The 27,097-nt window shown below is 38.4% G+C and overlaps 1 protein-coding gene across 5 annotated transcripts; it reads right to left on the bottom strand.

The window, feature by feature from the left end:
* Positions 1-917: 917 nt before the first annotated feature.
* On the bottom strand, positions 918-27,097 carry LOC108879472 (myocyte-specific enhancer factor 2D homolog). Of its 5 annotated transcripts, XM_018670746.2 has the most exons (13): positions 26,882-27,097; positions 19,319-19,700; positions 16,259-16,462; positions 15,699-15,836; positions 14,887-15,103; positions 13,939-13,995; positions 12,985-13,166; positions 11,636-11,665; positions 8,708-8,837; positions 8,375-8,585; positions 7,062-7,130; positions 5,999-6,049; positions 918-5,486 (listed from the first exon to the last, which is right to left on the bottom strand). In XM_018670746.2, the coding sequence occupies exons 2-13, from the start codon at positions 19,370-19,372 to the stop codon at positions 4,982-4,984; spliced, it is 1,848 nt and encodes a 615-aa protein (XP_018526262.1). In that variant the 5' UTR covers positions 19,373-19,700; positions 26,882-27,097; the 3' UTR covers positions 918-4,981. The 5 variants fall into 5 exon arrangements, with proteins under 5 accessions (XP_018526262.1, XP_018526267.1, XP_018526265.1 ...); XM_018670751.2 differs by lacking the exon at positions 5,999-6,049 and having other exon boundaries at positions 26,882-27,096; XM_018670749.2 differs by lacking the exon at positions 11,636-11,665 and having other exon boundaries at positions 26,882-27,095.

The following is a 27,097-nucleotide window of genomic DNA, read 5'->3' as shown; positions in this document are numbered from 1 at the left end:
CGATTAATTTCATTAACTTTTAACACATTCTTTGTTTGGATAATCAATTAAAATGTGTTTTCTTAACTTTAAAATATTTTATTTGAGGGGGCAAGACATTTGATTAGGGGGCGCTGCCCCCTCTTGCCTCTGCGTAGAGCCAGCCCCGCAAACACCACAAAAAGTATTACAGAAAAACAAACAAAACCCCACAGAAATTAATGAATTCTGACAGTGTACAAAGAGCAGGTACATTTGTTTTAACAAGGACCAATAATGCTTCCTCGCTGTGAGGCAGGTTTTATTTTTGGAGAAATCCAAAATATGTCTGCCCACTACAACGTTAAACTTTAACCACCCACTGATAGACCTGAACCACAAGTCCGTGTAAAGCAGTAATACTAATGCGTTCTGAGTTCACACCACAGAAATGTGCTATCAACCACCCAGCTAAATTTAATTGATAGATTTGTTTAAAAAAAATCTGCAAAAGCATAAAATTAGGTCTCAAAGTCATGAAAAAATAAGGAGCCCTCTCTGCTCTGAGACGCTGGGGGCGTGTCCGCCGGAGGCGCTGAAACCACGCCCACTTTATCACTGAAGCACAGTGACCGTTAGCACCCTGTTAGCATCCTGCTAGCACTTTGTTAGCACCCTTTTAGCATCTTTGATATATGTTTGGTATCAGACTTATTGGACTATATATATATATACATATATATATATATATATATATATATATATATATATATATATATATATATATATATATAATACTAGGGTGAAAGATCATTAACTGGATTTCATCAGTACTTAAAAAAATATAATAGTATATCAGATGTTGATTCGTTCACTCAGTTGCTGCTTAGTCCTTAATTCTGTTACACAGTAAACAGTCAGAGTTTATGACAGTTAAGAAAACAAACCACAGATTCTAGTTTATTTCACTCAATTTGTCTATTTAATATATAAAATACGGTAAAACATACGCAAAAAGGATAAGGTTTCAAGGGACTTGGATACTTTGGTACAACAAACACTTTTTTGTAAAAGCGGTATAGAATTTCAATAACATATCAGTGCATACTTTGTATATGAAAATATACACAAATTGTATATCATTCTCAAAAAACAACAAAAAGAAATATTTTCTTTACAACAAAAACCCAAAGCAGACTAGCTCAACACAATATATTAGCTATAAATTTCATCTTTAGTATTTCATATGCTACATTATTCTGAGTTGTTTTAAAACTCATTTGTGATGCATGTCCTTTATCATTACTGTACGTAACATAACTTTAGTTGTTACCTGTATCCCATGCATTTACATTTTTCAAATTTCATGAATTACTAATTTCAGTTGTTTCCCGTTTTTATAAATATATTCTATATCTTAATTAAAATTGCAGCATTTAACTGGTATTTCCTTCATTGCATTTGCTAATACCACAATAACTGATCGTGCAATTTTCAGCAAGTTGTTTCAAAAAAGGAAACCAGTACTATATGTTTATGATAAGGAAAGTAAAGTAATAGAGAGAAAATAAAAACAGTTGGCTATCCTACACAAAATCGCAATAAAATAAAAGCTCCATAATAATATCATTATAATAATAGACAATGGAACTGTCACCAGCACAAATTAATCCAAAAATAGTGAGATTCTAAAAAACATTGTACACAACAAGTAACAGGGTGCAGGTTTTCATTTCTCATATAGATTGTCTTGTGACTACACTGCTAGATTGGACAGAGAACCTTTTTGTACATGAACAAACCTGTGAGAGGCAGGATGCCAAAGCCAATCGATGTGGTGTCACATTTCAGTCAACCATCAGCGCCCACAAACAAAAAGAATTTCTATGGAAATTAATTTTTGTAAAAATGGAAATGACTGTGTGGTAAAAGAGGAGATTGTTAGCTGTCCGAGGGCACCTGTTGAATCTTTAAAGGAGTTGTCTGACATTTTGGGATATATGCTCATTCACAAAGATTTGATACTATCCGCCCATTAAATATGAAGCTACAGCCAGCATCTGGTTAGCTTAGCTTAGCATAAAGACAGGAGACAGGGAGAAACAGTTAGTCTGGCTTTGTCTGATGGTAACAAAATGTGCCTACCAGATCCTCTAAAGCTCATAATTATCATGTTATATTGCTTGTATGATTTGCACAAAAATTGAAATGTAAAAGTAAACCCCACTGTTAACCTTGTTACCATATCACTTAATTAGCCTAAATTTGCTACTTTTGCAGTGTTATGAAGTCAGAACAAACAAACTTATGTATAGCTACTTTTAAATTAGCTTAATTGATTACAAGTTGAGAGTTAATATTGGATTTTATTCCAACTAACTTCCTGGCCTGTAAATGGCCTTACAGCCATTTGGCCAAGAGTTTACAACATGTAATGATATAGGCCTTTATATTATGTATTACAATAAAGGCTGATCCTATCATTTCCTAAGTTAACCAGCTGCTGGCTGTAGCTTCAAAGTTTCTCCAACATAAGTTTATTGAAAGTGTTGGTTAAATTGTTTTCCAGTGCTGATTGAAAAAAGAAAACACTAATAACCTGAAATCAGCAGAATAAAAAGCTACCCGCCATGCTGCGGAATGAAGGACGGAAAAATGACCTGATCATGGAAAACATCAACAATACTGGCGTTAGACATGTGTTCACCTTCGTGAAAAGGTCATAGAGCACTGTGATGTTTTTTGTTTTTTTGTTTTTTTCCCCGGCACTCGCCACAAACCCACAGTGTCTGTGTCAAGCACTGCTTTTGCACACTGCGCTGTGGGCTGCAACTAATCGCACCAAACAGCATCACTTCATAAAGCAGCCGCCTCGCCCACGCTGACTTAAAAGTGTAGGATTGCTTAAGTAGATAATCAACAGTCAACAAACAGCAGCTGAAACACCAGTCTGCACTTACAGCATCAACTGGAGGAAGGGAAAAAAAGTCAAGCAATCAGGAGCGACGTCCTGCTTGTAGGCATAAACAACCTGTGTACACACACTCATACACAAACTTGAAATGGTTGTACTAGAAAATATACAATTAAACAACAAACACAGCACTTGGTAGCCAATTTCTTGACTTAATTTCAAAACAAAAAAAGGCATAATCTGTGTCTCTTAAATGTGGAAAAGATTTTACATGGTTGATCAAAATATGCGTAAAATATGTGTATTGTCTCTTAAGTACACTATGTGTGAATGGCAGTGTCCTAATAATGACTTTGTGTTATTAAGGTGGACAATTTTACTTAGATCGTGGGTTTTAAAAATATGTGGTAGGAGAATATGATGACACCACAACCAAGCCAGGCCTCTGTGAGTGAGAAGACAGAAAGTGCACACACCATCAACACTAGCATAAAATAGGTTTACTGAAACAAGTCCGATCCACCAGCACTACCTAGTGTGGCGTAACCCCTGCACCGTAGCTCGAAACATATCAAATTCACACTCATATATGCAAACAGATCCACTGAGAATCAACACATTGCTTGTTTTTAGGGATACCTAGCAAAGTCTATGCAAATATATTCATATGTACATACACATTGTTGAAGCTGAAAAGCTATTGTACTTTGTCGCCAACTGAAGCGGTAGAAATATAGAAAATGTCTTTTTCCTTTCACTTTTTGAAACACAGCAAAGAGCTAAGGAGAGCTAGAGAGAGCTAAAGAGGACATCAAAGCTTTTGTATAAGGAGTGAGTTTTATACAAAGTCAGAATTCCTACTTCTGGACGACTAACGGACCTTCAAAACAGATTTTTTTAAAATACCAACAGATAGAGAACACTTGGACTGAAAGAACCAAATACTTCCCTACCCCAAAAAAGCCACCAGAGGCTCAAAAAACTCATACTATGCTTTTAACTGGATGGCATCTACTTCTGGTTATACGCTGAGTGACTGGCTGGATTTCTGCTGCGACAATTTCCATCCAAGTTCCACTAGAGATGAGGTGAGAGGACGGGAGGAGCACCCAGTCTGAGGAGAGAGTGTGACAACAAACTCAAAGCCTGAAAAGCATCGACAGTTTTCTAGTTCTCGTCGTTTTCCGTGAGTGATAATTCGTCAGTGTCCCTGCACCACCTTGTGCGAGAGGCATTTGGCATTTTTTTTTTCCCTAAAGAGAGGTTGATATTGGCACTCTGGCAAGGTGCTCCACTCCACAGCCGCAGAGTGCCACCTGAGGGCTTGGGCCTGCCTTGGTGTGCGAGGTCGATAACTCTGGCAGCGAAAAAATCCATTTACAGTGAAGTATCCTTACCTAGAAAACCCTGTTTGAGTCTGTTTGCTCAGTGCCAGATAGATGCTCAGTCCTCAAACGTGTCCAGATAAAGTTATTTCCAATAGTGCAGTTTGGAAGTTACTCATGGAAGAATGGACAACACACACAATCCAAATGGATTTCAAAGAACAGGAAGTGGCAAGTCATACGGCAGAAGGCCCATAATGTTGACAAGCCACAAATCACATTGTGAACAATGTAGCAGAGCTCAGTGTAAATACAAGGTGATGCAGAAACCATGTGAAAGAGAAATGTTTTTATGGTTTCGTCAGATTGCAAAAAGAACATCTTATTTCTACTAAAAGAAATTACTATACGGGAGTCCATTCAAGCAAGAAGGCTTTAAAAATCTACTGTCCCTCTATTCAAGGGGCCTAAATATCCAGCTGAGCATTAAGCCATCCACCCCTTACTCAGAGCATGATCCCCACAAAGATTTTTATTTTTATTTTTATTTTTTTATGGGTTTTTTTTTGGCAAAGCCTCATAAGTCTGGGTGCCAGCAGCTGAGTTGTATAATTTTGGAAAGAGGCAGATGTGTGATGATAGTGTCACATGGCAGTGGGGTTGGGGCAGTGGGGGGTTAAAGATGAGTGGGGAGGGTGTGTGTTGTGGGTGTTTAAGTGTCACCATAATTTCACAGGGGCAGGGGGGGCGCGGGGGTGTGTGCAGGGAGGTGGTGCTGGTGCCTCTATGTGACCCAGGTGTCCAATCTCATGCGCTTAATGTTTCCTCCCTCCTGCTCTGGCTCGTTTGACGCCCTGAGGAGTTCGGCCGATGGGCTAAAGTCGGGCGGCACGGACCGGCTGGTGGGACCTGTTGTGCCGGCCGTGCTGTTGCTGCCACTGCCGCCGCCTCCACCTGCACCTCCACCACCTGCGCCTCCACTGCCACCGCTGCCTCCACCGGCTGCACCGGTGTCATCGCGATCGCTGCCTTCGAAGGAGCTGGCGTTGCTGCTCACGCTGTCTGCAGGCGAGCGGCCAGTCGGGGGCTCCAGGCACAGCAGGGAGCCGGGGTACTGTGGCGGAGCGGTCAAGATGGCTCCCCCTGAGGTCGAGGACGGCGTGGTGGAGGAAGGAGGAGGGCAAGGGGTGCTGCGATCCCGGCCGGGCGAGACGGGCTCTGACTTGATGCTCACACTAGAATTTGTGTTAACGGTCAGCATGGCGCCTTGAGGTATATGGGTCACCGGCCTGAGAAAAAAGTCACGGAGAACAGAGAGAGGAAGAAAATGGAAGATAAGGGGCAGAATAAAGAGGAAAGGTGAGGAAAAAACACATTGATTGATTGATTAGCCACTTGGCAAAGGCACATAAGAAGCTGGAGGGCCACTCGCATCAAGACAAAAACCCACATTACAAGGCACAGCACCAACAAGGAAAAGCCACACTTTATTATTCAACAGTCCAATCAGTTTTGAGCCTTTTCAAAGCAGAAGTTAACACCCCCACTGTTCCCAAAAGATCAACAGAACAGCCCAGGAAGCATGAAATGATTTGTGTGACAGGGTGGTTCGCAGTGAGTCAGCTATGATATGATGAAACTACAAATGATAAACAGAAAATAATCTCGGGTTAGAGAACATGGCGGAAACCGGAACTACGTCTCTTTCCTGTTTGACTGCAGACAGCACCAGACATGCTTAAGGAAGGGAGCCAGCCAAAAGCGCACAGACACACAGGAAAAAGGAAGTGTGATACAGTACCGGCCCAACCACTCATCTCTACCCAAGAGCAGGTTGGACGGAGAGCCAACACTGTGTGGGAGAAAAAATGTTGGAGCCCAAATCAAAAGGGAAGAGGTGGATTAGAAGGCATGTGTGGAGAAAAGTGTGAAACATTATTGCGAGCAAGGTTTCTGCAACAACAGCAATAATGTTAATAATGTTTTAGCATCAGAAACGCAAAGATCCTAAATCTGCTGAATTTTTGTTCCAGTTTATATTAAAAATCCAGACCTGAAAATCTTGTTTTCTGATCTACAAACACAGTGCATGAAGCATTTACACAAGAATAAACGCGTGACATTCTTTGTATCTCACTAAACAGTGTGTATGGTGGCCCTTAAAGACACAAATGCACACAAGAGTGAATGCAAAAAAGTCAGTAACATCTAGGTCAGCCTTTTTCATTCTTAATAAAGCAGTATCCTGTTTAAATGAAGAATTATTACAGCATAAAATATGAGGGAAGAAAATAAGGAAATTGACAGTTTGATATCTCAAAGCAGAGGGCTTAAAATTTTTTGACTACACACATAATAGCTTAGAAATGGCAGTATTCTTAAATCTGTGCATAAAGGTAACCACTGCTGCAGTGTTAAGGTAGAAATAACCTAATTCAGTAACTACATTTTTGATCAAAAGCAAACAGATATGTGCAGAGTTTAAAAAGCTCATCAAAATCAGTGTCCACAGTGTTAAGAAATTACTATTTAGACCAGATATTTTAATTTCATATAGCTTGTGCATTGTCTTTTATCTTATAGTATATGAGTATCTTTAAAAAGCCCTTACTGAAAAGTTGCATTCTCCTTGTCTTTGATGACAATGATGAAAATGACAAGAACCTTCATATTTTTAGAGTTAAAGGTTCAGAAAGTTTGTTATAAGTTACTAAAATAAATGTATGGCTGCCTCTCTGGCTTGTATACTGTATGTAGGTTGGCTTTAGACAGGAGCCCTTCAAATATAAAATGGACTACAAACACCCCCTACAGACAAGGTCATGACATTTCACACACGCAACACACTAGTAGTGGCTGTTCACCTCAGATTTGCAGCCAGACTGGACACCTGGCTAGACAGCTCGCTGCTCTGTTTGTCCACGCCCCACATGCTGTGGACAAGAGGAGAGAACACACTTCAAGGATCTGGTGTTCATGCCACCAAAAACCCAAACCTGAGAAACCAGCAGTGCTCTGTCACACTGATACTGATGCAGCACTACTTAAACATTATTCTTAACATGTTCTCTAATACAGTACTTAGTCTTTAAATATCTGCCATTGGTGTTTCCAGCACAACAGAACTTTAATTAAATACTTCCTAGAATAAAGTGCCATTAACTTGACACTGCCTTTGACTTTGTATCTGGAAAGTTACCTGTAATTAAAATTGCACTAAAATCAAATGGAGTTACTGCATCTCTCACAGATGGCAGAGGTTTTCACTTCTTCACAGTAAAGTTTTGAATTAAATTTTGACTTGGAGATAAAATAACATGGAGGTTTGTTAAGTCCTGAAGTTGCAAGGCCATAAAACAACGGTGTGACTATAGATATGTGTCTAGCCAATATGAGGTTTGTGACAATATTATACCTGAATATATGAATTCTCAAACATTATTTTCATGTTTTATCTCCACACTCATTCCTTTTATAACCATTTATTACTTGTACTTACAGACTGCAGCTATTTATCAAACCTTACCCGAGAAAAATGTGTACTGAATATGCAAAGAAAAAGCTGTGTAGCTCTTTAAATTTACATTCTTTGTTAAATACTGTCATTTTAAGCTGCCAGTCACTGTCACATCTTAATAAGAATGAGGAGGTAAAACTTGTCACTGTATAAACCTTTATGAAGTTCTCTTAATTTACTGAAATGGTGTCTATGCATGAGCTGTGTATTACATTAGGGTTGGGACTAGTTACCTGAATGCTACTTGTATATTAATTTCTTTGAGACAGTAATCTCTCTTCCTCCCTCCAAACACTGCACATCATTTCATCTTGCTGAGGTGTATCACCACCATAAAAACTGAATTGTGTTCAGGTTGATGTTATGAAGACGTTGAGATGGTGAGATGCTGGTGAGAGACCAATTCACCAAAAAGTGAAGTGTGAATTGTTTGCATATAAGGTTATGGTATGGATATCATGCAAGCTGCCTGGGAGGGTCAGTAGTTCAGTGTGTCAGCATTAAGAAGGTTATAAGTAGACTGAGATCTATCATCATGCTGTTCGCCAGAAGTATCTCCATCGCCCCACCACCGTCATCCCCAACACTGGCTGCGAGCAACAGGAGAACCAGGTTTGAAGAAGAGACGCAGCACAGATGAGAAAACAAGAGAGGACTTACACCAAGTTGCTGAGTGATGCAAGATTAAGTTGCTGTTGTTGCTGCTGCTGCTGTGTTTGCTGTTGCTGCTGCTGTTGTTGCTGCTGCTGCTGCTGCGGTTGCTGGGAAACAGCCTGCTGCTGTTGCCATGTGGACACACTGGTTGGCAACAAGCCACCAGGTGATGCCAGTGCATGTAAAGCAGTGATGTCTGCACTGGTCAGCTGGTACTCTGAGAGAGGAAAAAGAACGTAAGAGTCACAACAACAAGACTTTTATTTCTACTGGTTTATTTTCTAACACTAGGTTCTATCTTTTCACCATACGCTCGCTCACACAGTATGTTTGGTTCACCTGTGTTGTATGCTGTTGGCATGGCGGAGAAGGGCAGCCCCTGTGCCAGGAGGCTCGGTGTGGCTACAGAGACCACCGGTGTGGTGAGGGTTTGTGCCACCTGGGCTCCAGCTGCCAGCCGCTGGGCATTCTGCCAGAGAGGACAGCAGCATGTCAGTCACAGCAGAAACAAAGAACCAGATAAGATGTTTAAGATGTTACCTAAAGCTAAAGCTAGCTAACTTATTTCAATAATGTAAATTCCAACATGCTGGGAATGACAATGTGCTTATGGCTGGATTAATAATGACGAACCGAGTCAAGTAAATCTCAGAGTTGAATGGATTTACTATCAGGAGGTTCTTGATGACATGCATCAAAAACAGTTCTGAGTGAGCCGTTAATGTTGATGTATTACATTGAAGGCAATCTGTTCAACCCTCAGTTATGTTTATGTGTTAGACTAGGTTTAAGTTAAGCGAACAAGCTTGACATAAATTATTTACATTACATTTGTGTTTCAGATGTAAATGTTACATGTTAAAAAAACAAAATAAGACAACTTAAAAAAACAAAACCTAAAATGAGGTCTGTCATTTTCAACTTCAGGTATCACAATGTGAATTACTGTATTTACTGCTTGTTAATTATCTAATGATAAAATTATTCTGAAAATTCCAGATTAATTTCTCATACAAATTTTTCAATCATGTACTTAGGTAACAATAGGGCTGCAACTAACAATCACTTTAATTTATCAAATAACCTGTCCATTATATTCTTGATTAATTGATTAACTGTGTGGTCTACAAAATGTTGGAAATTTGTGGAAAAAAATCTTTCAAATTTCATATTTTGTTCAACTATCTGTTTCAAAACTCATAAATATTTAGTTTAATATCATAGGACTAGAATAAAAACCAACAAATCTCCCCTTCCCTTAAAAAAATATATTTTTCAAATTGTGGCAGATTAATTTTCCATTAACAGACCAACAGATCAATTTATCATTTATCAACTAATCATTTCAACTGTAATACTATCTCCTATACTGTACGGACTGTACATGCTGTATTTTATACTCTATTTTCCAGAGACTGACAACATATCAGAATAAACTCAAATGGTTTTACTGAGATAAATTATAACTCTCCAGTTGTTCAAACAGATTAAAACAAGCACTGAAAGTTATATCTGCAACTGTTATGACCAAGATCTTGTTGAACTTTTAATTGAATGTGCAGCTAATCTCATGTTTCTCCAGTGGATGTCACTAAAGGCCTTACAGTTTGCTGCTTGGGTGCACTCCACTATAGTACGCTATACTTTTTATGTTTCAATCATTCACTGTAAGAGAAGGCTAATGGGGTTCAAACCTGCTGCCTGCTCAGTGTTTGCACATTAAGCCAGACATTTAAATGACAAAATATTCAGTGTTTCTCTGACACAGGTGCAAAAGACATGCTACTAGATTTGAGAAACTACTACCATGAGATTTTATTATTATATACCTGAGCTGAAAGACAGAAATCTCTGTAGAAGCACAACACTCCAGAGCCTGGTTCGGCTGAATTATATCACAGATAAAAGCAATCTGAGCTTCTTTGTGGTAGAAAAAAAACAAAAGATCTGCATATAAAAGGCCAGAGATACAATAACTCTGGTCTGGAAATACTCCTCTATATTGTGAGACTGATCACCCTGAGAGGAAACATTCAGCTAGAGGTATGACTGTAACACTGAATTTACAGAGAAAGAGGAGGAGGAGATAGACCGGAGAGAGGGGCCAGATTCAATTAACTGCCTTTGTGAAGAAGTGAGGAGGGGCGGCGGGGTGAGAGTGATGAAAATGAATCACTATCCTGTGGAAAATTAGATTCCTGCCTGTCAACTTTGAGCAGAATTGTAAAACAGGGAAATGACGATCAGCAGCAGTGGCAGAGGGCAGCGACCACCATCCCTCTTTCAGAGTAAATTCAGCTTAAATTAAAATAAGATTTTACAGGATAACAATCTTTCTCAATTTATTACAATTCTTATTATTTTGATGTAAATAATGATTTTATTTTACCAAGTTTACAGGGCTGTAACTAAAGATTATTTTCATTCATTTCATTTTTTTTTTATCTGACAGACAGTCCAGACCCCAAAGATTCAGTTCATTCTATTATAAGACAGAGAAAAGCATCAAATCCTCACATTTGAGAAGCTGAAACCAGAAAATGTTGAAAAAATGACTGAGATTTTTAAAGTAGTATCTATTAATAAACATACTAACTGATTAAACAGCTACTGAAGCAGTTATTATCTGGTTTCACAACATAGATTAGGAGGCACAGATTCCCGAAATATCAAATAATTAGTTAACATGTTCTGTTTTTGTTGTCAAAGCTTTTGAGCTACATATAAAGATGTAACTGAGGAAAACCGTTGAGTGAAATGCCTTTAATGTAATGCCAGTTATTTGTTTTTTAACATGTCTAATTGACAATTTTGGCTGAGGGTGACAATGAGAGTTGGTGTGAGTGTCAGTGAACAGGGAACATGCTCTGTGGTGCTTCGCACCTTGATGCCAAGTGAAAAAAGACACCCATGCTTTAAGTGGAATCATAAGATGAAGTAAATGGGCCTTGTTGAAAACTGATGGGATCACTCAAGGACAATTCTGTTGATCACTGTGAAGGTCTATATTACACAGACTTTTCAATTTTTTTCACGGAGATCATGATCCTAGCACTATAAAAATGCTCAAATGACACAACTATGAGCCCTGAACGACATGCAGTCAGGGCAGGGAACCACAAACTGAAGACCATCCCAAGAAATGTCAGTGGAGCAAGACCGAAAAAACGATGACAAACTCTTGTACAGTATTGTAACCATGCTAATAATGTGCGGATAGTCAATAGTCATTGACTCATGCGAGTGACTGACGTGGGGAAAAATCACCTCGTTTACCAATTCCAGCTCATCCTCTGTCTGCAAAGGGTGGTGACAGAGAGGGTTACAACTCTGATTCAGGTATGTGACTAAAAGTTAATAGAGTCATTTAAAAAAAAGGGAAAATAATAATAAAACCACTTACTGCAGGTACTTTGCTGATGTTGGTAGTTTGTTTAGCAAAGTTTACATTGACATAATTCTGTGCAGGCTATTCGTTAAATGTGTGGCGGTACAGTACCTTCACTCTGCCTGTTTAAGAGCTTTTGATTGTATCACAGAATCTTCATATTCAACTTTATGTCCCAGTTTTGAAGAAAACATGGAGGAGAAGTCTAAAACCTAACCTTAGAGCATTAGTTTTTTTGGGGGGGGGCACTTGGGAGAACAGCAATAAACTGTAAACACATTAGTGTCTATTTCTACATCAAACAGACATGAAACTATTATCAATCATTTGGAGTCATGTTTCTAGTCAACTATTGAATGTAAACACAATATTCACTCTGTTTTGTTCTCAACCAACAACAGAGAAAACATCTGGCGGTTTACCTCCTGAGGAGTGACACTTTCACAGTCATTGTAAAAATAAAAATACTGATTAAAGCAGCTTGAGGTCTGAAAAAAATTGGAAATTTGAAAATGAACAAATCCATTACAACAGGACAAACTCATCTGCTGAGGAAGATTGTGTGATATCATCAAAACCTCCAGTGACACTGTTTTGGCAACGACTATGTCCAAGGTCAAGGATGAACTTTCAATCTCAAATGAAATATTGTTTTCATGACCTACAACGGTTGGTGGCTGGTATACACCATCAAACAGTGGCTATAAGTAAAAATGGGTGCACCTCTGAGTTCAAAGAGTTATGAAAATGTTCAGGTTATGAGAAATCTCATCAGTATGTCAGTGGGAGTTCGCTGATTCATCCAAGACTTTATAAACTTTGCCAGACTAAATAAAGAGCCGTTGTTGGATCTCATGTGTGTAGCACAAATCTCTGCCCCCCCCCAGTCTCTACTAAAAACAAAAATGATGGCAAACAGCCTCTGACACAATGTTCACCTTCATTTCTTGGATTCTTGGATTTCATTTGATAAATCAGCATAAAGTCCATGTGTTCTGTGTAATTTCACATCTCACTTATATCTCTTCTCATGTCTCTGATGAAATCCTCAGGGGTTTCAGGTTCAGGTATGTCTTTTCTTTGTTATCCCTAGTTCTTAACAATTTCACCTAACTTAGCTTTTAAATAGAAGTGAGAACAGTTATGCCCTGTACAGTGTCATCATTAAAGGATCAAAATGTTAACCAAAAGGACCCAGACAGCACAAGTTCGGCTTGGTTAAGCTCACCATCTGCATGAGGCTCTTTCCGCCCTGTGAGGTGATGACTCGGAGGTCTGGCTTGCGGCTGTTGACCATCTGGGGGCTGGGAGGTGGGGGTGGAGACTTGGCCGGAACTACTTTCCCCAGACTGTTGCCGTTGGAAACGGTGAGGAGGCCTGGGGAGGCCCTGGCACTAGTGTATCCATTAGCTGCGGGGAGACAGAGGTGCGAATAGACAGAAATCAATAGGAAAATCAAACAGGTGAATGCAGACAGCAGGGAATGGCCACTGTGTGCGCACTCGAAGTTGTGTTAAAATAATCCCCTGGAGGTTTCTTTTCTATTCTGAGAGTAATTTGAAAGGCATGTCAATGTTGACAGAATAAAGTCTTTGAAAAGCCAACATCATGTCATGCAATATAAAATTCTCAGTCTAATGAGACCTAAATAGATGATGTTCAAACATTTTGTGTTAGAGAAAGATTATTAGACAAAATATCAAGACAGATTTATATTAATCTGTCTTTGAAAATCTTATGCAGTCTCTTCTTTGAGATATCTATGTTTCTGCAAATAATAAATAAAATTTTGCAGCTAAGAGATATTTCATTTTCACTCTTAAATATTGAGTGTACAAAAACATTTTCTAATGCAAACATTTAAAAGAAGAAACTAAAGCGTAATTTCAGTTGAGAAAAAAAATGACGTGTGCCATAATGTTGAATAATGATCTGTAAAGCTGACTACACGTTCAAGGGGAAGTACTGGGAATCCCATGCATGTCTGTTGATGTTACTGATGGCATCCCCTGATCCCTCCAAGGCACAATCACAGATGGTGCAGAGGAAGAGAGGAGGAACCTTGGAAAGGATATGGGATGAATACAGACAAGACTATAGGAGAACACTTAGCAATGAAAAAGAGGAAAATAACTAAAGGATAAAGCCAGTTCAGGTTTTGAACAAATATAGTTGTACTCACGGACTGGACTGGGGCATCCTCCATTTGAATTATTCAGGTCGCCTCCGAGAAGAGCACCTATTGATAAATAGAAAGGATTATTATTGTGCAGCCTCCACAAGTCCATACTTAAGAACTAAAAGGACACTAGGGGCTTTCACATTTTCTGAAATACACTCTACATATTTCTGTTATTTCTGGTAAAAATGTAATGTAAATGTAATAAGAAAAGTGCACAAGGCCATCTACAGTGCAGACGAGTCATGCTGTACACTTACACATTATAAAAACGTTTTTTTTTTTTATCTTATCTAATTTTTATTCTCAATATTTATTTTTTCTTTAGATTTACTCTTGTTCTAATAATTATTCTTTATTACACATTGCACCTTTTAGCACAGCCTGAAGAGGCTGCCATCCTGTGTTTCACTACACATACTGTTAACCTTTGAATCTTTAATAATCCAGAAATAGAAACTCTACAGTAATTAGAAGCCACAGTTATTGACTCCAACAGTAAAGCTATAAACAAGCAATTAAGAAGGTAACACAAAAGTTTTTTTGTTTTTTTAAATCTACGTAGGAGTAGTTGTTCAGCAAATGTCACACACAGCAGATTAGTCAAGAGTAAAGGAATGTGCACCTCTCCCTGAGGAATTAAGCAGCTCATTACTTGTAATATTGAGGAGGTGGATACATAATGTTATCTACTGTAAGTCTGTGGTTATCTAATAACAGTGAATAACAACTGGTAACAATGGTTACAATCATCATTATGTTATTCTTAAGGTGGTAAACATGAAGTGGAATTTAAGGAAGAGCAGATAGTGTAAAAGTAGAACCATTACTGAGCTAAAGGGAGAAACTTTTGCCCACAATGATTTATTGTAGGTGATTTATTCTGCTGATATTTGTTAGTCTACAGACGACTTCAGTCTTGCCACACTCAGCAGAATATCACTTGCTCACCTGCACTGGCTGGTCGCTGTGGCAACCCAGGAGACACCGTATTTCTCTGAAGAGCCGGTTGCTGTGGTGACAGGAGGTGGGTATCCGTGAGCGACGATGATGTGACATAGGAGGTAGTTACCAGTGCGTTTCCAGGGTTACTGAATTGCAGTGTGCTTTGATTGGATGCCTGGACTGTGACTGGCATGGAGAACGTCTGGGGCGGAGCTGTCGACTGCTGCAAAATGGAAAGTGAGAATTTAATTTTTCATTTTAACTGTGAGAAAACTCACAGTTCCATTGCTGCGACATCATCTTTGAGACCAAAGCATGACTGGTTTTTCACCTTATAACCTGCAGTAACTGATGTTTTTAGCCACTTTGGAGTTCTTCTACATTTAGTGTTTTAAAATAACAAAAAAAAAATTAAAAAAGCAATAATTTAATTCCACTGGGTAAGTTTAACTTAGAGATATAGTGAAGCATCATCATCATATAGTAATACAAGTAAAAATAAAGTATATACAGCTGTGAGGAATGAAAACAAAGCTGGACACATAGGGCCAGAAGGAAAAAAATAGTTATCTCTGGTTTCTTGCCTTCTGCAAAAGAACCTAGTGAAAAAAAAATGTGTGAAACAAACAATTAGAGGAACTTCACATCAGTACAGTAGCTGTTTCCTGTCAGTGTACTCAAGCCAAACAGAGAATAACAACAGACAAATGTTTGACCAAGAAGTCTGCAGTCAAGAGAAGCAGAACAAAGAGTAATTACAGCTTACTCTGTATGAAATATGAGAACATTAGGTGTCAAGTGCAGGTTAGATGACTTACTCCGTAGCGTTTGAAGAGAACATCCAGGTCCTCTGTGGTCTTACGGTACTTGTCATCATTTAGGGGACTTTGGTCAATGGAGTCTTCACCATCCGGCTCTGGACTGTCACAACCGTTGAAGCCTTTCTTTCTCAAAGTCTGTATAAGCAAAAAAGAAAGTAAATGAGTGAGAGTCACTGAAATTGCTAGGAATATCTATAAAACAAACTTATCCAAGTGTGAATAATGCAATAGTAGTAAGAACTGTGATATTTTCACTCTTGAATCTTCTTTTCACAGTGAATCAAAACACAACTAAATGATAACTAACTATACACGTCTTCATACCTCACTGATCCTGGTGTTTTTCATGAAACACCTAGCCCAGTCACTTATGTAGCATATGACTACATGTCTATCAGATTGCATGGAGTAAGCCTGTAGTATCAAGCTAATGACCATAAATATCAACTGCCATCTTAACTCTGTTTTAGGGTGCAGGCTCCCTGCAAAAATAAAAGTGACGATAAACAAACAAAAGTTTTTAGATCGCCTAAAAACTGCTGATGTGATGGATTTACCTCAATGATATCTGCGTTGGTCCGGCTCTCGTGAGGCTCATTGTACTCTGTGTATTTGAGCAAGACCTTGTCCATGTCAGTGCTGGCGTACTGGAACAGCTTGTTCGCATGGTTGAAGATGATCAGAGCAATCTCGCAGTCACACAATACACTCAGCTCATAGGCTTTTTTCATCAGGCCAAACTTTCGCTTTGTGAATGTCACCTGAGGGGAAAACAGTGGCGACAGTTATATGTGAGTTTTGGTTAAGTGGTCTGAAATGATTTGTTGAGGCTAATAATTTGTACCACACATTCTTTTTAGAAACCAGTGAGAAAACTCACTGAAGGCACTCTCTGATCATGTTTCTCATTTCTTTTTCAGGGTCAATTAATTATAAAAACTCTACAGCAGAGAATTCTACATCGGTCTTCTGCTATTGACACACAAAGCAGTACAGCTATTTACTATACATGTAGTCAAAAGAGCTGCATTGAATCATTATTTTTCCCTTGATTTTTCAAGCTCATGACTAAAATAAGAAGAGGATGACAAATAGATTATACGTTTAACAATTACAGTGACTGTCCAGTCACGTTTTTCTTGGTGGCTCCAGGTGCCACTAGATATGATCCATACAAAAACGTGCTGTACATGTACATTTTACTCCTCGGTTCAACTGAAAACATTCACAAAAACTTGAGGAATGTGAATAGGTTCATTTTCAGCGCCAAAGCAAAAGGCCAAAAGTACAGAGGCACAGTTTTTTCACTGGTTTCCTGTTGTCCAACTGGTTAATGGTGAGGTGGGCAATTATAAACTGAATTTAAACTTTGAATTATTTGCATGTGCCAACATTATGGTAACACAGATTAACAGATTCTGTATTATATGTATATTTTTAAGTGCCAAAATGTTGAGATGTTTTGAGTTATTTAACAATGTTTCAGTGACACTATCAACTGAATTATGCTTCAGACAAATTCTTCTAAATGCCTTACATCACAACAATTTGACTGGAAATCACTTGTGATCAATTTACTGATTTAAATTGGAACAAATACAGTATTTACTCATTGAAATGGTCCAGGATCTGTCAGAGCAGAATTTACAGTCAGAGCTGTGAGGAGCTGTAACTGGGATTATAACTTTAAAAAAACATTTTGCGATGGTTCACAAAAAGTTTATCAAGAGGGGAAAAAAAGAAAAATTCAAATTAACATTTTTGTAGGACTACTCATCAGACTCAAGCGAGCAAACAAGAAGAAACTTGGTCGGAGAGAGAAAAAGAGCCACCCTGAAGGAGGAACAGAGCTCACAGCTGTGATTGTGAATCGACCCAAACAATCCAACAATTGATGCAGCTTTTACCAATCTGGGCTGTATAACAGAGGAGCAGAAAGAAAGCCACTTTTGGAAAAAATTGACACATGACAGAGAAAAAAAACTGCGAACATGAGGAAAAATGTGATGAAACTTTTCAGCATGATACAAAGCACTCTATTTGGCAGAGCCTAGACTCCTCTCGTCACCCATCCAACATCCTCACTACTGTGAAGTGGGGTAGCAGCCTCAAGCAGTGAAAACTTGTGATGAGAAGGGAAACAGCAAATGGAACTGAAAAAGGCAAACTCTTGGGGAGAGGACAGCCTGCATTACAGTACTAGAGACCTTTCCCTACAGAAAATATGGATGTCTAAATGGGACAATGACACAACTATAAATCAACGCTAGAGTAGTTTCAGAATGAAAAAACTCTGCAGAACCAGAGGAAAAAAAAACTGTGACCTAACTGTATGATTTCCTCATGTAAAACATTCCTAGTGCCTCAGACATGTAGTGAAAGAACAAAAACCTCAGTATCTCAATACCACAAACCACACAGCATGACATCAGTAAACTGTACCTTATGACGTGATTTTAAGTTGATGCTCAGTTTCTTTTCACTTCACACACTGAGCCTTTCCATGTCTGTGATGACCATAATTTTCAATATTGTTTTATAAAATGGAAAAATAGTGCCATAAATGCCTAACATGTTTTTTTTTTTTTGACACTGTGCTGCCTTGTGGATTACTTTTTTGTTTTTTCGAAATGAGACACACACCACTCAATCAAAAGTCAATCAATAAGATTAATTTTGGCAGTATTAAGAACACATTTACTTTTGTCTTTATGAGACAACATGGAAAAGGGCTTTAATTGCACACCATTTAAACTGCAGGGTTGATTTAAACATATGTAGACTGAGCAGATCATTTTCCCTCTAAGTCAGGTTACCATGGAGACATACATTAACCCATATTGCTGCACTGAGCAAATGGTGTGCTTTTAGAACAAAAATTAATTGCCATACAAAAAACAACCTCTACCTTTAAGGCAACATTGACAAGCAATTCTCTACAATACAGAACAACAATAAGTCAAACTCCATCTACTGAGGAAGATCATGTGATACGACCAAAAGCAGAATGAATGGACCTTCAGGGGTGATTGTTTTTTCAACTAAGAACAAATAAAAAGTCATTCTCTTTTGACATAAGTCAAAAGAGAATTTTGACAAAATTGTTCATGACCCCGAGAATCAGTGAGATCAGTCTGATAATCAAAGCACTAACGTGTGGTTTGTCTGCTCAGTTCATCTAGTGAAGACTGAGGCCTCTTCACTAGAAGGTGTTAACTGTCTTGTCAAGTACACTTGTATCTATGAGAAAAGTGACAGAATTTAGTCCATTATTATGAAATCACACCGGTGTGAAAGATCAGTGAGCCGCTAAAAAATGTTTCTCACTTTATATTGAACTTTAAAACTGTTATTTCAGGTACACTAGATGGGTTTGAAGAAGGCTGCCAATATCTTATTTTGAGAGAAGTATACATTTTCTTCAAAGCCCCCATTTAATAAAAGCTGTCAAAGACCTCAAATGTTGGTCAAAACATAAGCAGTTTTATAAAAACTTAAAAACTCTATAAATCACATATCTGATACCATCTTTATGTATTTGAAAGCTTCTGATAATACCAAATAAACCAAACCATAATACAAAGAGATGAACTGATGGAGGATAAATTAAGACTCACCTGTTTATTCCTTTCGTCAGTGATCCGTTGGATCTGAATCTTTTTCCTACCCATGATGCTTTGCAGTCGCGGAGACAAACGTCGTAGTCGGTCAAGTAGAGAAGTGCCTCTCGGAGGGTGAGAGACGAAATGCAGCGTACCTCTTACTTCAGCCCAAAAACACTAACACACAGTCATGCGGATACGCACACACACGCATTTCTCAGCCCAGGTGTGGTGAGGCAACGTGGTCGACTCCTTTACCGACGAGCAGTGAAGTGAAGAGCGGGTGTTGCAGAGATGTGTGAGGTTGAGGAGGTCCTCAGTTCATCGTTTGTTCAGCAGGGACAAAAGTGACAAACTTGTTTGCAGCTGCTGTGGTGAGGAGGACGACACCTCTCTCCTGCAAGAGAGAGAGAGACACATACACAAACATGAAAACAAGACTGGATGTGTGAGGGAAATAAATCCATGATATCTGATGATGTGAATCATGTGCTGTTCAGTCAAATTACTTGAGAACAATGAAGACAACAATGCTGTCTGATTATGAGGACGGGGGGCACAGACAATTAATAATCTATTGAGCCAACACTTTGTACAGTTTAATTTACTGTTTTTCAGTCTCCAGTATGCAGTTGAAAGCATTTCAAGATGTGAAAACTTTTAGGAGGTAGTAAGTTTTGTTGAGACTCAGTTTAGGTCGAGAGAGATTTAGACAGACAGAGATTCTAAACCCCACCATCAACAAACATGTCAAGGGGAAGGGCTCTAAATTAAATAAAGATTTTGATTCAATCTGAGTCTTTCTTTCTTCTTTCTAGCTGTGTCCTAAATTACTCCATATATGCTACCCAGTGCACTACTTCTATATGTCAAGCGTACAAAGGCAAAACTTAAAAGCCCAGAATGCAAGATTCCACATTTGCATAGTTAGATTATGTGATGTCACCTGTCAGTGATGAAGCAAATGATAATTTATTACTACACAACATACATAATAAGCTACTCTAACAAATCTCTGAGTAATTTGTGATAAACATTTACCAGCTAACATTTAATAGGCTAAATAGAGCAGACTGATGGATTAATCAGTGCTAAAACTGATTTATTTCAACCCCACACTGAGCATTGAGGTAAAACTTTACTGTTGTGCGTCATCAGAATTTGTGCAAATAAACAGTCAGTGTGTTTTTTAAATTTATTTATCTATTTTTTTAACAACAAATGTGATGCTTAAGTCCCTTGAGGGCCATTCAGTCACAGTGAAATATCCAATTTTTTAATTTTTATTTTGATGGGGGGTGGGGGGACACCTCAGTGGAGGTCTCCATGAAGAGACTCAGCGTGGGCAGATGAAAACCTTTAACACAAATCATAACACTGCTCTACAAACCTGCATGAAAAGTAAAGAACCAAATATCAAAAGATGTCCAATGCTCATATGATGATTACTGTTCGTAGATGTACAATCTGTATGGCATCAGAGGGGACATATTAATGATGAAAAAATTAATAGCTTCATGGTTCTTAATTGATTCTGTTGTAGACTGACTCACCATCTTTGTCTGATTTACTGTCTGGTATTCTTCACACTGGCCATATTTTAAATTCCTCCACACATTTTTTTAAGCTCTAAAAACTGTGAATGATAAGAAATAAAAATAATGAAGAGATGATGAATAAGAAAACCTTGAGAACTCCCTCGGTCATGTTACACACTGCCTGAACTACTAGAATGAAAGTATTTGTTTCAACAACGATATTCAATGATATTCCTCCATGTATTGCTGCGGGTGTGACTGGCTTTTTTAGAGCTTATAGCTGAAAATCTTACAGATTTGGACAGAACTGTTCTTATATAATATTCAAGATTTATTTTTTGGATGTCTATCAATGGTAGCATGAACAAATATCTAGTATCTAATACCTAATATCTGTATTTAGGACTATAAGTAGAATTAGTTACAGAATTCTGATGAATGCAAATTCACTTAGAATAGTATGAGCAACCCCACAAATTTAATTAAATCTACAAGTGTGAATTAAGTTTACAGTAGGACTATACAATTAATCATATAATAATCACACTTTAAGCTTCAACAGTTTATTGAATTAAGTCGAGTGCTATGCTAATGCAATGCATTTACGGTGGCTGCTCTTGTACTTCAAATCAAGTGCTCCCTAATCACAGATGATTAACAGCTATTTTAGGGATCACTTAATTATTTTATTTTTATTTTTTTGATGGTTAGAACATCTCCTATGTGGCTAGTTGTCGCTTTTCTCTGTTTCTCTTCATAATAAATAGAAGATCTTTGAGTTCTGGACAAAACAAGATGTCTGAAGGCGTTACCTTGCACTGTGGGAAACTGTAAGGGTCATTTTTCACAGCTGTCTTACTTTTTGGCAAATATGGCAAAAATTATCAGCAGATTAATCGATCATAAACATTTATTTGTTAGTTTGCAGCCCTAGATGTTTGTTTCCACTATGATTAACTGGTCATTTTGGACATTTTCAAGTGTGTTTAGCTTCAGTGTAAAACTATTGTTGTTAGTGATTCAGTTGTTTGGAATGTGTATGTTTAACGTCGTTAAGCAGAGGAGAGTAATAAGAACCTGTTTGTAGGAGCAACCACACCTCTGGAAGTAAAAACGAGAGGGTGACTGCAATTGGACCCCAAGGCAAAATTCAATCAAGTCCCACTGCTGTAGTGAAAACTGTTGTAGTAAAACTCCTGAATAACACAGATGAAAGAGAGACAACTGACAACAAACTGCTTTTACCATCATTTCACATTGTCTACATCTTCAACTGCCCTAATACAAACCAAACCTACATCTAATAGACACACTACCTTCCCTAAAAACCCCTGTGCCCCTTCCTACACACAGACACAGCCCTGTGGCAATTGTGTTAACTTTTCCCTCCAGTCATGACCCTCCACGTCCATGCTTTCCTGTGGGATTGTTGTTAGGCCAGACGGAAAAAATGAAAACGCCACTGGAGTGCATATGGGGCCTCCTCAAACCACATTTCAACACTTCAGTGAGTGGCCAGCCTGAGAATTAATCAGAAGTTGTAATAAAATCCAGCATATTAGGTTTGACTCTAAAAATCTCAGCATCATTAATCAGTGCCATGTATGACATCAACAGCAGCATATGACAACTCCAAAAATACTGCAGCTTAACATGGTTGTTGATCAAGTACAAATAGTAATAAGTGTTTTGTAATAGTGGTTCTCAAACATGTTTGACTGTGTACGCCCACAGGTTTATCAGATGAGGCCAAGTGCCCCTTCAGAAGATGGGATGACTTTCCTGGAATTTTTCAGTAGTATTTCACCACAGTGGCTGGCATAGATCTGTGGTTGCACATACGACTGCACACAAGACATCTAATCCAGTTACCATCCATGTATGGATTTTTTAGTAAGTTCACATTGTACTATGACTTGGGATGGCAGCAGCATTTATCCTTCACTTCTTGCGATCCACTTTGACTTGTCTGCCCGCTTGCTTGCTAATTACTACGAAGAGATGTACTGATTCTACACTAAAATAGTATCAGCAGCAATACACCAATTATTAAATGGACTGGATGTTACCCATAATAAATACAGACAGATTATTTGTCAATAAAAATACTGTGTTTTCACTGTCTATGGAATTCATTACTTGATCAGCAGAAAAACAGTCAGCAACTCTGATAATGGAATACTAATCTGAATACAAAGATCTGACACACGTTCAGGTCCCAGCTTCTCCAGTGGCAGGATTTGTTATATGTATTTGTAAAGCAAATTAGTTTTTGGTTTTGGTCTTCTGGTCAAACAAAATAAGAGATCTCACTGTATTTTTTAACATTTCTTAGACCAGATTTTCAGTCCATATATTCGCATAAAAGTGACGAAATGTCCGTGACAATTTCCCAGAGCCCAATGTAATGTCTTCAAATATTAATCAATTGCTAAAGTTGTTACTAATTAATCTCTATTGATCAACTAATTTATTAACTGACTGTCATATTGGCTGAGGTAACCTCTAGTAACTGCGGAAGTACTCTGACAGACTTCCAAGTATATCTGATTGGGAATCACTGCTTTAGAAGGATCCACTTTGGCAAATTTTTTTTGATAATATTAACGTCTTCATAAAAAAATGAAAAAACCATGAACAGTTCTTTGTCAATGTGGGTCACAGCCAGTAAATTATCTGTGATAGTGGCAACAGTAAAGAGACATTGCAAGTGTTTATAACCCTTGTAATGATGTCCATTATGAAACAACATTATGTACAGATTAACAATTAATTTGGATAGGCTGCAAAACTAACACGATACTCCATGATGCAGTTTGTGCTGAGCCAAGATGGAGCTTTTCATACATTAAATCTGTCTTCACAGCAGCACTGGGTATCGTCATATATCATTCATTAGCTGTAACTGTTAGGAATCAAACTCTAAACAATTATCACAACAAGACATATAGAAATATCCCACTGTTAGCAGCAAAAATGATTAAAAACTGCTCTCCCTTACTGACTCTACTACCTTTGCCACTGTCAGGCTGTAATATTATCTTTGATTAGGCTTGAATTGACCAGAATGGGGTAACACCGCAAGGCGTCTGTCTAGGCTTCCTCTCCCTGCTTGCCCTCTGCATGGCTGTCCCCTCATTACTGTAATTGACACGTTCATCCCTCCTCTTCCCCCTTAAGGCGCTGATGGCTCAATTAGGAGCTGGCCGGAGGACTGATTGGACGCAAAGATAATGAGGTCGCCGCTTGGCTAAAACTGAGCCCTGCGTACAGCCAAACCAAACTCGCTCTGTGACAAACAGGAGGAAGACAGAAGCAGAAGAGACAGTTTACAAGTCAATCTAAAAGACACATCCGAAGACACTAGATAGAAGCCGTGGAAAATGAACGACTTTTGGCTGGGCCCAGTTTGCCTCATTATCTGAAGAGGGCAGACGTTTGGTCACTCCGGTAAAAAAGAAAAGAGCCGCGCATATGTTATTCGATTCATCCAAGTGACGGTTATGCAACCCTTGAATATACTTCTGACAAAGGAGAGCACAATCAAGCTCAGGGTTGGCATCTGTCTGTTTTGGAGTAGTGTAATTAGTGGCAGTGACCTTTAGCAGATTATGCACTAGCCAATGAAATGTGCCAAAGCCCTGAGATAAATAGTGGTCAGAGCCTCAAACGTGACTTGAAGCGGGGTTTACCCATCCACAGCTCTTAGACAGGGGTTTAGGATGACCTTAATGGCTCAATCAAAAGATGGACAGGATTGAGTTGCACTCATGTAGTCTTTGTAACCACGCATGACCCTTACACCTGCCGATACAAAGGAACATTAAGTAATGAAAGATTAATATATTTACGTCACAATATTAGAGCTGTAATATGCTGATTATCTTGTTAAGCATTTTGTCTATGTGGTAAATGTCTATAATGATTTCCCAATGAGTCAAATTCTTTTTCTTAATCCAATAATCAGTCCAAAACCAAACGATATTCAGTTTACTCTCACAGACATCTAACCAAAAAAAAAAAAAAAAAAAAAAAAGAGAGAAGCAAATCCTCAAATCTGAGAGGCTGAAATCAGTTGAACTGAGAGATGAGTATCTTACTCAAGGAAGCTTTGAAAAAAAAGACACAATTGTTGCTGAGATTGGACATATATCTAATAAATGCTGTTGAAGTGTTCCCTCACTGTGAACTTTGTTTTGGATGGAAAATGCTTGTGCTTATCGCTGTCTCTCTTATGAAAGCAGTAAAAGGGAACTCAGCTTCCAACCCAACAAAAAAGGAATTGCAGCTTTCTAGACATGCCTGAAGAATTTCAACCAACATGAAGATATGAAACATGAAATGCTTTTAAAGAATAGTGCAAATTTAAAGTGTTAAGTGTTTCAAGTGTTTTTCTGTCTGTGTGTACTACTGTTAATTTACATTTTTTTAAAATGTCATCTATTCCAGTCTCTCCTCTTTGATTTTCTTCACATTAACTAGAAAATATCATTTTTTTGTTGAATTTTTTAATTAAATTATTATAATATACATCTTTGCTAAATCAAAAAATATTGTGTGATTCTTTGTCTGAAGTCTTTATTTGATCTAAAGTGAAAAGGTGGAAATTCCCATGCTGGAAATGATGCTAACAATTTACAATCTGAAAGCTGTCTTAAGGAATTTTTACTGTTGACTTTGAGAAATGCACAGTGGCTCATCTTGGCAACAACTCACAGCTTTGTCAGCTCAAAGTCCTACCCATAGGAACTGCAAGTTTCAGTTATTTTAGACATTTCAATATAACAGTTTTGTTGATGATGGGAAGATTTTAGTCAGCCAATATGTTGATCAGCTGTGATGCCAGTCAGAGAAACAACCAGGTGTCATTTCAAGACTTACAGAACTTCACTTCAAACTTTCCAAAAATAATTATTTTGCACTAAATCCAAAAAGACCATGATAACCTGTGCTGGTGGAAGAAATCTGAGTGGAACTGCACTACCTACAGATGTTGACATAAATCCATCTGGAGGGATGGCACACAGTGGTGGATCACTCTGTCAAACTGGCCTACTTCTAAGCTCAACAGCTTTGGTATCTACCCTGGGATGGCACACAAAAAAACATGGCTGCTAATTTCCAATGCACAAGCCAGCCACTGAATACATGCAACTCAATGCTAAACCATAACCAGTGTCCTAATTTGAATCTGACTGGGGTTACTGTTAAAGACTATACCTTCAAGAATACTTGCAGCAAATAAGGCCGTGCAAAAGCACTTTACTTGCTGTCTATTGTGTCTTTTGTACAAAATCTGAGCTACTTCAACACCAAAATCTCATCAACTCACACATACACACACACAAACTTAAACCAGTGCAGGAGAAGATCATTTTTCTCCAGGCTCTTGTTTGAGTGAGGTGAAAAAATGCAGCTGGATGAACAGCTTTGAACAATAGCTCTCTTACATGTGCAGTTTAGTCTGTTTCCTCCTTAATGTTATTACGCTACTGACCATGTTAGATCTGGTATGTGGAGTCCACCTCAGCTTAAAATGACAGTTTAAAAAAAAAAAAAGTGGGCGCAAGACTCATAGCTATATCCTATACACATTATGACAGATGGAGTCTGGAGACTGAGTAGGCCCACTGACGGCAGACAGGTACCCTACAGGATCTAATTTGACAGGCTGGAAGATCGCGTGTCCTCATTTCACTGAAACTAAAGGACTCCTTTAAGACACTATAAATGGGGTTGATGTACAGAGCAAAGGACGAACAACTCTAAACGGGCCATTTCACAATTTTCTAGTTACGAGTCCGACGGACAGCCATTACCTTCCTTACACTCTCCATAGAACTCGGCTATGCGAGCTGGAGCACGCACTACTTTAAATCACTCTACGGATATTTCGTATTCAAATGTAGACTGTTCTTCTATGTGATATAAATCAGTACAGTGCTGCTTATTACTTTGTTACATTTAAATTATAAAGCAAGCAGGTCCGCTCCTGTGCGAGGAAAAAAGACGCAGGAAGGAAATGTATCACTCCACTTACCCTGAAATATTGCTGATAAAAATCGAAAATAGGCCTGCCACCAGCCGCTCCGGAGGTGACCTGTCTTATTTAAGAAGCATTAATTAATTACGCTGAAGCGACGTCTCTATTTACATGAATCCTCGGCATTTTAATCCATTTAATGTTGAAGTAACTATACTGTCCACCCAGGCGATACAGTGTACCCAGTGTACGATCAACGTCATTGACATTAGC

The sequence above is a fragment of the Lates calcarifer genome, linkage group LG3 (assembly GCF_001640805.2).
Source record: "Lates calcarifer isolate ASB-BC8 linkage group LG3, TLL_Latcal_v3, whole genome shotgun sequence".
In the NCBI taxonomy this organism is placed as follows: domain Eukaryota; kingdom Metazoa; phylum Chordata; class Actinopteri; family Centropomidae; genus Lates; species Lates calcarifer.
This window is presented reverse-complemented; position numbering and strand designations above follow the sequence as displayed.

What these genes read in the sequence shown, in the direction of transcription:
- LOC108879472 (XM_018670746.2), bottom strand. Translation starts at nt 19,372, where the DNA reads ATGGGTAGGAAAAAGATTCAGATCCAACGGATCACTGACGAAAGGAAT. An exon ending in GCCAACAGCATACAACACAG is followed by an intron (nt 8,586 to 8,707) that starts GTGAACCAAACA and finishes TTCCTCTCTCAG; the next exon opens with AGTACCAGCTGACCAGTGCA. An exon ending in AGAGATGAGTGGTTGGGCCG is followed by an intron (nt 5,487 to 5,998) that starts GTACTGTATCAC and finishes CTTTTTTCTCAG; the next exon opens with GCCGGTGACCCATATACCTC.